At 37.3% G+C, this 12,109-nt stretch overlaps 2 protein-coding genes across 2 annotated transcripts in view; one reads left to right on the top strand and one right to left on the bottom strand.

Moving 5' to 3' along the window:
- The first annotated feature begins 1,464 nt into the window (after positions 1 to 1,464).
- Positions 1,465 to 4,785, top strand: phox2b (paired-like homeobox 2b). Its single transcript, XM_015381804.1, has 3 exons — positions 1,465 to 2,092; positions 2,737 to 2,924; positions 3,200 to 4,785. Exons 1-3 carry the CDS (start codon positions 1,852 to 1,854, stop codon positions 3,626 to 3,628), a joined length of 858 nt encoding a protein of 285 aa, XP_015237290.1. The 5' UTR covers positions 1,465 to 1,851; the 3' UTR covers positions 3,629 to 4,785.
- Positions 4,786 to 5,830: 1,045 nt separating this feature from the next.
- The window catches only part of limch1 (LIM and calponin homology domains 1), a 112,866-nt gene continuing 106,587 nt past the window's right edge, over positions 5,831 to 12,109 (bottom strand). Inside the window, exons 21-26 of the mRNA XM_015381822.1 lie at positions 11,765 to 11,859; positions 11,229 to 11,390; positions 10,645 to 10,740; positions 9,951 to 10,059; positions 8,208 to 8,310; positions 5,831 to 7,700 (exon numbers count right to left, since the gene is read on the bottom strand). Coding sequence (XP_015237308.1) covers positions 7,675 to 7,700; positions 8,208 to 8,310; positions 9,951 to 10,059; positions 10,645 to 10,740; positions 11,229 to 11,390; positions 11,765 to 11,859 — 591 coding nt within the window. The 3' untranslated portion in view covers positions 5,831 to 7,674. The remainder of the gene's footprint in view (positions 7,701 to 8,207; positions 8,311 to 9,950; positions 10,060 to 10,644; positions 10,741 to 11,228; positions 11,391 to 11,764; positions 11,860 to 12,109) is intronic.

The following is a 12,109-nucleotide window of genomic DNA, read 5'->3' on the forward strand; positions in this document are numbered from 1 at the left end:
TTCTTTTGATGATAAAGAAATTAAAAAACCAAAAGATCAATACTGTGATAAACTCGGATAAAACTAAATCTGCGGCGCTTCAGAAAATAAAATAATCTATAACAATCCTGTAAAAGTGAACAGGCTGTGAGACAAACGCGTTTAATATCCACTGTCCAATCTGACACCAAACTCAGCTGCTGCTGGTGCCAAAAAAAAAAAAAATACAACCTATCTCTCCCTGTGGGATTATTATAACAATATTATAGTGATATTCCAATCACTTCACGTGACGAGATAAACGCGTTTAGGCACCAAACAATCATTTGCTAAATTAGATTGATCTACTATAATTACTGTTGCGCCTTTTTATGCGCCAATAATTTGGAGTAAAGACACAGAGCCTCGATGAAAAAGACTTGAACTCGATCTCATGAACAAAAAAAAACCAAAAGGAAAGTAAGAAACACAGCCTGTGTGTAAGTGCCATAGAAAACGGTTCACCTTATTACGCAAACCGAATTAACCACTCAGCCAATATTGGGAGCCTGAGAGGTCCGATGACTGCCGCGCCAGTTCGTTACTTTCATTAGAAAGATGTTATTTGCCAAATAAACGAAATAATGAAAGTAATAAAGAGAATTATAAAGTCATTTGAATCATAAAAACACACACCCGGATGTTTCACATGATTTGATGCCCCAGTAGTGTTGGCAAATGTGGCATATAGGTTAATAAATATAATGGGGGAATATGTTTATTTCATATACTGTAAATTCTGTAAATGAATTTTACCTAGTGATTGATGGAGAATAACAAAATAAAGTTGGATCCGCTTTTTTTCATTTTATTAAGAAGGAATTTATTATTTGGGGCTTGTGACTTGATACCAACCAATAAACTGCAATTTTAGAGTAACAGTCAGATTCTCAAAGTAGACACAAAAATAAACGAGACAACATGAGAAAATACACTAGTGCCTATCTGCTTGTTAGAGTGGCTTTTTTTTCTTTTTGCACAATTATTGCATTATTATCAAGTGCACTTGAAACGGATACTTGTGCGTAAAAATAGGTCATTTTACTGGATAGAAATTGACATGTTTTACCGCTTCACTGCAGAAGATCAGAGGCAGAGAGAGCAGGAAAAAATGTCGGAGCATACGGACAGAAAGGAGAGGCAGAGTGGGAATACTCTGTGAAATCCTGCCCAAGGTATACGGTCGCTTAAAAGGCTTAAAAGCTTGGAGAAAATTGGATCAGGGAGAATCGTCACCCAACTTTCATTATTTCCAAGTGGTGTGATTGAATTAAAGGGCAAGATGTTGGTTGGAGAGGAGTGGGGTGGATGGGTGGAGGGGGTGGGCGGCGGCGGTGGTGGTGGAGGGCTGCGTAATGGCGTGGTATTAAATTCTAATTAGAGATGCAGGGGATCAATGATAGGGAGGTTGGACAGCCCGGGCCCCCAGTGCCAGCCCAATAGACTGATGAGTTATTGTCATGTAAAAAAGCGCTAGCAATAAGACCAAACGCTTTGCTATTGTCCAAGCGGAAAGAGCCAAGTTTATTATGAGGACTATATGCTCTAGAGACCTCGGGCTAGGCGGCTCTTAGGGGGCTTTTCATAAAACAGGGCTAGGTTCCTATAAAGGAGGCCAGTTTTGGAGCAGGCGCTGAGCAGTGAACATCTTCTCACCGTCCAGCCCTCTTCCAACCAGTCCAAACCAAACAAGTCATCAAACTCAACCGCGCGTTTTCCTCAGGTTGATTTTTATTTGTTTTGTTTTTTTTTCCAAACCCATTTTTTGGGTGCTTCTGTTTCATTTTTTTTTCCAGGGAAGTGCAGCTTTCAATCTCAACCGAGCCTTTTCAAATGTATAAAATGGAGTATTCTTACCTAAATTCCTCTGCCTACGAGTCATGTATGGCCGGGATGGACACGTCGAGCTTGGCATCGGCCTACGCGGACTTCAGTTCGTGCAGTCAGACCAGTGGCTTCCAGTACAATCCCATCAGGACCACTTTCGGGGCCACCTCCGGCTGTCCTTCCCTAACGCCGGGGTCCTGCAGTCTGGGGACCCTGCGGGATCACCAGAGCAGCCCGTACGCCGCAGGTAAGCAGCAGCGAGCTCCGGAGCCTCAACCCGGTGTATTATAGGATGCCTTGATTGCATTTGAAAATGGAAATGTGTTTAGTATTTACCAAACGAAATTTGCTTACACAAATGAAAGAATTTATCACGTTAGAAGCGATTGCAGGCAAGAGGTAATTCGGTTATGGGGTTATACTATCCCAGTCACACCCAAAACCGCCAACAGAATTATCTTAAGCTGCCAAAATGATAGGCATAATTTATTTACTTTGCGATGAGACATAAAGCTTCGAAAATAATTAGATAACCAAAGACTAAAGCTCATTATTGACACGAAATTGGAGTTACAGTAGCAACAAGCAGGGCGGATGGCAACATTATGACAAGTTTTCAAAGAGGAGCCTCAATCTGAGGAGCAACAATTAATTTTACAATTAACCGCTTCACAGGTCAACAGTGTTATCAATTCTGATCTAATTTAAAGGTAATCAAATGCAGGATTTAACAGGAAGCCCCAACTCAGCGTGCATAACCGGATTTTACACCAAACAACTACATTTGTATTTATTACCATTTATCTGCATCGTACTTGAACACAACCACATCCTTTTTTTTACTGACCGAATTCAACACGTATGACCTTGACATTTCCCTTTGGTTTACAGTTCCCTACAAACTCTTTACCGATCATGGAGGGCTGAACGAAAAAAGGAAGCAGAGGCGCATCCGGACTACGTTCACCAGCGCGCAGCTGAAGGAGCTGGAGCGGGTTTTTGCAGAGACTCACTACCCCGATATCTACACCAGAGAAGAACTGGCACTTAAGATCGATCTGACCGAAGCGAGAGTGCAGGTATAAACCAAACTCGCTGCTCAACAGGCATCCATCGGTGGCTGGTGCCTTTACGCACAATTACGCACCAGTGGATTTGGACTAAAATCAAGATTCATGAAATATTTTTTTTAAATCACAAGATTAGGTGAATGTTTTAAAGCTTTACTTCACTGGATTTGACACCAAAGATCGCATCATTTCCTACATATATGTTCTATGTCTTTTGTATTGTATAAAACAAATATATTAGTTTATTTGCGCTTACATTTTTTGAACGTTTTTTTTTTTCCCAGGTGTGGTTCCAAAACCGTCGCGCCAAATTCCGCAAGCAAGAGCGAGCAGCTGCCGCCGCAGCAGCGGCCGCCAAGTCCAGTTCTGGAAAGAAGTCCGATTCTAGAGACGAAGACAGCAAAGACACCAAAACTACCGACCCAGACAGCACGGGAGGGCCGGGACCGAACCCGGTTCCTACTTCAAACTGCGGAGGACCAAGCCCCACCGCCGGTCAGGTCAACACCACCGGGAACGGACAGGTGGACCAAGTGAAGACCTCCGTGTCATCCGGCATGGGAGTGACGGCGCCAAGCCAAGGCTGGGCTACCGCGCCCGGAACCATCACATCCATTCCGGACTCGTTGGGCGGGCCCTTCGCCAGCGTACTGTCCTCTTTGCAAAGACAAAACGGAGCTAAAGCGACATTAGTAAAGACCAGCATGTTCTAATGAGGCTTAGAAAAGTTGAGTTCTCTGGAGACTGAAAAGCAATCGCCCGATACAGACTGGAGGACAATAAAAAAGCAGTTAGAAAAACAGATGAATATGATTATTTCATTTTTACCTCGCGCTTTTCCTTGTGGTCAACAATTTTCCTGTAAAATATTCATCTTGACAAGTCACAGTTTCACACAGAATGAGGTGGAGACCAAACTGGGAAGGGTGAACTGTTGCCATCCTCGCCTGATCAAGTCTCGCAGATAATTATCTTAAATAAGCAGCGAACGAGGCAATATTCTCTCATTTAATATAATAAGACATCATACCTCACCTTAATTTAGCTTTAGACAGAAAAAAATGAGTAAATGACTTGTTCAGATGTATATTTTTGACATCATAAGGATGAAAGGTGAAGGTTGGCGCACTGGAAACGCGCCGTGTCTTCAGTGCGCAAGAGAGAGCCTCGTTAAATCACATTCAGAGTCAGAGTTCAACAGCTGCTTTTGTTGGGCACAGAGGCGCCTGAAATCCATGACTGAGGATGCTTTGACACAACCATCTACCGAAGCGCTTTTTTGTTCTCTCTATACACAGCCTACTGTGTGGACGCTGCGTTTTCTTTTTTCATTAAGGCTGCAGAGAGTTTAGTTTCTTTAAATTGTCGCTATAAACACACTTATTTCCTCGATATTAAAAAAGGCACAAACTACTGCAATGTTCACCTCAGACAGGAAATCTGTGTTTTGTGTGTCTTTCTACGGCAGTGTTTTTGTGGCTCAATTGTATAGTGTTAATACGTATTCTTGTCTCTTATAGTTGAACCATAGGCCATATTTCCTTGTAGATCGACCATACAAGTCTTTTTGATGTTTTACTAAAATTCCCTCGGAAGAATTTATTTTGGGTAATAAAAAAGGGGGTGGGGTGGATGCAGACATTGTATTTATTTCTATATAATTTGCATGTTGTCTTTTTGTCTGATTTTCAAATGATTTTTCTCCCATTTTGTGAGCATTATGTAACACGTTTTTGTCCAGGATCTGAAAGTTATTTATATGTAGGTAACGAATGCTTATATTTAAGAAAGGAAATATTTCTACATGTGCACATAGTTTTCAAGGTGTACCATTGAAATGATTGTTGATGATAAAAAAAAATAATAGTCCGAGCTTGTTTTGTCATTTCTTCAACGTGGTTTGAGAAGTAATAACCGAAAACTTTATGTCTACTTTATAAAAATAAATTAGGCCTCTACAGAAATCTGACGGTGGTCGTTTAAAAGGGCCAACAGTTCCAGCACCAAGGACAGCTCCAGTGCGCTTTATTGATAATTCAAGTCAATATAATTCATAATTCTTTCTTTAAGAACATCCACTTGTCTAAAAAACAAACAAACAAACAAACAAACAAACAAAAACAATAAACGAAAAAAATGGTCATGGTTCCATTTAACTAAACTAAATACCGATCTTGTTTAGTTAATTTTTAACATATGGAAAAATTAATCAGTAAGAAAGTGATGTAAATAAAAAGTCTTACTATTGATCATATTCTGTTTTCAGGTACCAAATACATTGTTGGTATTTTGCAAATGGCAACCTATATTGAATATAGGAAAAAAACACACACACACACACACACACACAAAAGAACAAGGATTGCTTGCATAAAACATAAATGGAACCCGAAAAACATCGAAACACAAATAAAGAGATATGACGAGGGAGTGTTATTTTAAACCTTTCACCGTGCTTTTACAGCTACATTAATGATCTCGGATTAGCATTAACATATAAAACATATAAAACAAGTTTACTTTTTTTTTTTTTTTATAAAAAAAAAAGCTAAACCTACATTAGACCTTAACAAAATATCACGTGATCATAATTTTAGTTTAGGTATAAAAAATGGTCGGTTTTTACAAATAAATATCTAATTACATAAAAAAAAAGAAGAAAAAAGAAATAAAGCCGTTTCAATGTTACAAGGTATTTTAACCTCATGTTAGTTATGATATAGACAGATTAAACATTACTTCATCTTTTCCAGTGTTGCCTAATTCTCAAGCCTAAACCAACATTTCATTATTTATTCAGATATCATTCTTTTTTTTTTTGACCAAATCAATAATGAGTTTCTGCTACCTACTGTAGCATCAAACAAAACATAGTAATGAGGAAAAATCTGTTGAATGCTTGAATTCTGACTCTTTTATGGTAAATATGAGCTGACAACGATTTATCCACAAGTTCACAAAAACTTCCAGAAATCAGCCACTCGTATTACAATAAAGAAACATTTTTATGTCCATTTATATTTATTTATAAACATACAGTGATGTAATAATAAATGCTATTGCATTAAAACATCAAATGAAACTATATTCTGAATAACGTTCAAGCTGAATAGGCTATTATACAATAAATACAGTACAGATGCAAAAAGGTTTCCATTCCCCTATTGTCCTATTAAAACCCTCTGGGACAAGAGCTTGGACTCATAGTTCCTGCTATAAAAGACTCAACATGGATTTTACACATTAGCTAAATAAGTGCTAAAAATAGAAAAAAAAAATACAGTCGGAAAAAAAATCTTAAAAATACTGCGGTTCAGAGAAAGTGAGAGATGACTCCAGAGGTGAAGCCGGTTTAAGCACAAGGAGATATAGGCTGGTTTGCATTCATACAGCAAATCATTTGGTTTTAAACATGCATTTTTTTCAACATACCCACAACAAATTAGGAAGCTCTTAACAAGTCTTAAATTTGGAGCTGGCAGGAGTTTAAACCAACTGAACATTGCACAAGTGAAGCTTCTGCTGGTATGTATTCATATTACCTCTGCTGACGACAGATGTTTCAGATACTACAGATGTTTCAGTTTCAACTTTTTTTCAGGTGCATAAATGAACGGTACAGCTGAGAAATTATCAAAACAAGTCTGATTCTCACACATTCAATATCAAAAACATTCAAAATTGAACCCTTATTCGCCCTGTCATGTGGAGTACACATGGTTTTTATTTAGCTTTTTTTATTTCATCATTTACAATTACAGAAAACAAGGCGATCAAACAGAAATGATGATATCAAGTACTGTATGATGAAAAGAAAATAAACAGTAATGATTAAGGAGATGATAAAATAATGTAGTTGAACTTTCTCACCTTTCCTAGTTTTATTCTGACCAAATCACTCTTAGCGAAAATTAAAAATAGTGGGGAAATAAGAAGCACTCATCTGACGCTTTGTTTCCTGCATCCTTTCACTGTCCTAAGGCACATTACAGTGTTGGCTAAACAAGACAGACTGAATAAAACCATCTGCTGCAACCAACAGCTCAAAACAAGCTCACAACTTTGTTATTGCCTTCAATATCAGCCTGAATCTGTTCTCATTTTTAATTTAAACCTTATCTCATTCTCCATAGAAAAGCTCTTTTAAAAATAATTTTTCATATGTATTTGAATTCCTAAATATGTTTTTTTTTTTTTTTTACTTTATTACAGTTTCCCAATTGTGTATTTACATTTTACTGTTATTTACCTGAAGGGGAAATACTTTGTATTAATTTCCATATTTAAAAAAAAAATAACATGAAAAACAAACCAACATAAATCTTTAAACTGTAATTAATTGCATCACATCTTTTTTATCTCATCTGTAATAAGAAAAATTAATACTATTTTTTTCCAGTATGTAAAGTGGTCTGAATCACTGTGTTGGTGAGCTCTATGTGTTGTCTTTTCAACATGGCTGCCGCCTTAGAACAAACTCGCTGCACGATGAAGCAAGCTTTGTGGATGGATGAGGCCCAATAGAATTCAGACTTCACTCATGTAGCAGATGACATGAACACAGAGAATATATGTTTTTGATTTAAACATTTATCAGTCCCCTGATCCCTATTTGGCCCAAATGATAGATCTTCAGTGGTCACAGAGCTGCGGTGGAAGCATACATCCCAACAGGCTGCGGAGGACGTGATTGGTGGCTAATCTGGTTAAAACGAGGATGAGGCTTTCTTCTGCAAACCTTGTGCTTTTTTTCACTGCATCACAATGTGGTCGGCTGTCCAGCGGCTTTAGAGAAAAGACAAAAAAATAAATAAAATAGAATGAATAAGAGTGTGAAATTTCGAACAAAAGGCTTTCAATTTTATTGTCCATTATTTTATTTCCTTGTGATGCCTCATGGGGTCTGACATGTTTATTAAAGGGCATATTAAGCAGATTTGATTTAGTATTTTTTTTATAAATCACACGTCACACATCGAAAACACTCAAAGAATGTTGTAATCTTAACGTTTTAGAAAGAAATAGGAAAAAAAAAACTAAATCTATGACCAGATTTTAAATATGTACACAAGTAGACAGTGTATATCCTTTTTTTTTTTTATCATAATATTTGCTAATATTAGTTGCGGCAACATATAGGGGTGACAAAATCCACATACGTTCATTAATATTGCTGATTTGTATACAATTATGTATGGATAAATAGATGCCTAAAATCAGAAATGTTAAATTAGAAAAAAAGTTACAAGCAATTGGTTAAAATGGAGACAGGAATCTCTACGGGAAACTTACATCGGGAACGGATGTAGCATTGGTTGCAGTTGAGGAGGCCATTTCTTATCCGGACATCTGTCCCTGTGGTTGTGTCGCCTAACTGTCCTTTACACACCCCGCACTAACAAAGAGACAGGTGAGGAGAAGACAGGAATATATATTTTATCCATTGAATAATACCACAAGATACATAAACAGGATCAGTGTTTTGATTTAGGCCATTGATGCTCCTTCAGCGTAACCTCATTTAGTGTGTTTGAAGCAGATTACTTGTCTAAAGAACAGAAGAACCAGAAGGGAAAAACTCTATATCAGCTCTGTAACACATTCTGTTTTCTTAAAAGACATCTTTACATTTATACTACAATATTTACCCACATTGTATAAAAAGAAAGGGAACGTTTGGATCTGTATTAAAAGGGTAATTCACAAGATATTGAGAGTTAAATGGGGACATCCATGGATGTTTTTTTCTTTATTTTTTTGTTATTTTGAATGCATTGTAAAGCAACTACTCATTTATAATAACCTAGCATAACATCGTAAACTTTGAAAGAAAAAAAATCTGGTTGTTATAATTTCGAGATAAAGGTGAAGGAGTGTAGTTTGCAGGTGCTACACTGATTCTCTCAAGTATGTGAGTATGAATACAATGCAAATGTGGAGTAATTCAACTATTTGGGAGGGAGACAGATTCAGTGTCCCAGCAATGACCAGGTTTAGCTGTGAGCGGAGTCTCAATCCCAGAACAAAAGGAATAGATTCTGAAGATTTTTAAATCTTGCTAATGCAGTCTGGGACAAGATTTTAAAGCTAGGATAGATTTCGGTACGATGAATGAAAATGTTTGACCATCATGGCTGCTGCTTAATTTGGAGGTTAAAGAGGGAAGCTTGGATGCTTGAGAAGACAATCCAACATGTTATGAGCAACAGTGGCCCTTTGTTGTTGAATGGATCGCTGCAGGAGGAATTAGTCAAAAAATCACTGCACAATGAGGAAGAAGTATCATTTGGGGACTGTGCAGGCATTAGCCAGGAAGTTAAAGCTTGTGATAAGAATCTCACAAAAATTGACCCAGGTCATTTGGCTTAAAAAGCTACAGAACACTATAAATATTTGAGCTAATTTCTTAAGATTTAAATTGTTTATTCAGTAAAGATTTATTTCAATAACCTATGACCTAAACCAGGAAAGGTTTAGACCTATGTCTTTTGATGTAGTGGTTCAATCCACCTTCTCCACCAGTGGAGTTAATTTCTGGATCAGTTTTGTTTTGTTCACATCTGACCAAAGTATGTTCCTGCTTTCCATCTCTCTTATTTTGCATGAAGCAAAATTAATATAATATTTCTTTTAGCTATTTTTAGGGAGGTCTTTTCCACCACTCTTTGGTAAATGTCAGTTCATGACTAGCAGTTGTGTCACCAGGCTTCCCCACCTGAGCTGTGGATCTCTGCATCACTTAACTGTAAGAGATACCAACGTTTTTGAAAAAGAATGTATAAAAAAAAGAAGAAAAATAAAATTGTGCTGGTCTGTCTCATAAAACCCACCAAAATCCAAAAAAAGATTTTATGTTGTAATGTCCTAAATGAAAAAAAAAAAACAAACGTCTATAAGGCACTGGAAAAAAGCAAGATCTTCTTTAGTACAACAATTTATTTAACATTATTTTCAGCAGGTAGAAAAGAGAAAGGTTTGAATCTGTATGGGTAAATAACTAAACCTCATGTGATGAATCACCTCTTGTGTACAAACCTTGAAGCAGTGGATGTGAAAGTAGAGGCTTAGTGTCTCTATGATCATGGCTGCTCCCTTTCCTAGAGGCTGTCCGCAGCTGGAGCATAGCTTCCTCCCACTGACAGACCTGCACAAGGCAGAAAGTTAAGACTGATATGTAGTCTTTTTGCACTATGCATGGAAAAAATTATTTTCCTGTGGACAAATCATAACCGTTTTATTCAGTATATTCCTTGTCTCGGTATGTTAATGACACCTTATCATATGTGAGTCCTGAAAATTCAAGTTACTAGAAGGCTAAGGCAAGGCAAGTTTTTTTGTATAGCACAATTTAGTACGAGGACAATTCAAAAGTACTAAATTAAACAATAAATAAAAAGCAGAATAAAAGCAACTGAAGGTAAAAGCATGGTAAAATGATAAAAGCTAGAATATCTGTTACAAAGGTTGTGCCTTTGGTCCAGATAAACACTTATTTATCGGAAACCTCTAGCTTCAAATAAAGAGTAAACCTAAACCTTTGCCTCTCCTTCCATCTTTTCTGTTTAAAATTCCAGGCAGGTTGCAGGGCTGCTACTGCTGCAGTGCTACATGTTATGAGATGGGTGGAGATAAATAAAGGTGGGGGTGGGGAGTAAAGCAGAAAATGACAATGCAGAAATGAACTGCGCAGTTTCTTCTCCTCTTTGTGGGCTCTTTTGTGCTGCGGTACCTGTTGGGCGGTGGGGGTAATGTGTCTGGTTCTGATGGACATGATGCGATGGGCTTTGATGAGCCGCGTCCTTTATCATTATCAGTGGGGCTGCACCTGGAAATGAACAGCAACTTGCAACATGATGATGACTCCCAGATACAGCAAAATGATTGGACAGCACAGACAGATGATGACCAATCCAAACCCAACACACAATGGACAGTTTTGGAAGATCCAAGGTGATGTTTTCATTAAATTTAAAATTCTTAACATGTTTTTTTAATGAAAAACGACTCACCAAAAATGTTATTCAAAAACATTCTCATAATTAAAAAAATAAACTTTATTTGCTGAAAGAGACCATGGAGGAAAATGAAGGCAACAGATGCCACCTGCTGGTCATTTGTGGTTATCACAATAACATTTCCTGATTTGCTCACTTAAAAGTGTGACTGCAAAGCAAAAAGAATAGCCACATTTTCTACAAACTAAAGGATGTTTATGAAAATTATGAAATGATTAGTATATAAAAACTACATGACAATAATAATAACAGAAGCCAGACACCAGTTATTTTATCCCAATCTCAAATATTTACAAACCTTCTCTCTCCTGCTGACCGACTGGGTCTGGTGCTATCGGTAGCGGGAGCTGATTGCTTCTTATCTGGCGTTGAGCATTTGGCTGATGTAGGAGGAAGCGTTTGGCTTTTGGGAACACTTTGAGCACGTTTTTCTGCCTGACTGCTGCTCTGGCTCACCATGCTGAAGATGAAAGAAAGAAAAACACAGCAACTAATAATTGATCATAGTTCTGTCTGTCTGTATTCAAAGCCTGGTTCCAGATATTTCCATAATAAACAAAACCACACAATTCAGAATGGTTTCAAATATTTCAAAGAAAATAAATTATCATTGATACTGACCAAAAATCACTTAAACATGCTTGTCTAAAAATAAAACTTTGATAACAATTCCATGGTATACTTGAGAATAAAAGTAAAAACTTCCATATAAGCTTGGCTATAAGACAATTGGAGCAAACTTTGACAAATCAATGATCTTAGTTTTACTGTGAGCTTTTTCACTGCTTCAAACAAAACAACTAATTCTCCTCTTCTCAGGCGCTGTCCACATACCTTCTGCCAGTATTCATGCTGTCGTCAGCAGTGCTGATGTCACTAGTTCTGTCGTTTTCTCTCATTTTCCTCTCTGCACTCTCAGTGCTTCCTCTCTGTACATGAAGCAACAGTCAGTTGATTAGCTGATAAAATGTCTATTGGTTATATTCTATAAGCTAAATATACTTTTAATACAAGATATACATAAGTAAAAGCAACTATGAGGTATTAGCTCTGGTCCCACTGCAAAAAGTAAAATGATTAGAAAATTAATCCCAAAAGTGTCATGCATTTTATTCATCCCCCATAGTCAGTCCCTTGTAGATCCTTATTTCAGTTTACTGACAGCTGCAATTTCATCTT

The sequence above is a fragment of the Cyprinodon variegatus genome, unplaced genomic scaffold (genome assembly GCF_000732505.1).
Source record: "Cyprinodon variegatus isolate N-32 unplaced genomic scaffold, C_variegatus-1.0 Scaffold242, whole genome shotgun sequence".
Taxonomy (NCBI): domain Eukaryota; kingdom Metazoa; phylum Chordata; class Actinopteri; order Cyprinodontiformes; family Cyprinodontidae; genus Cyprinodon; species Cyprinodon variegatus.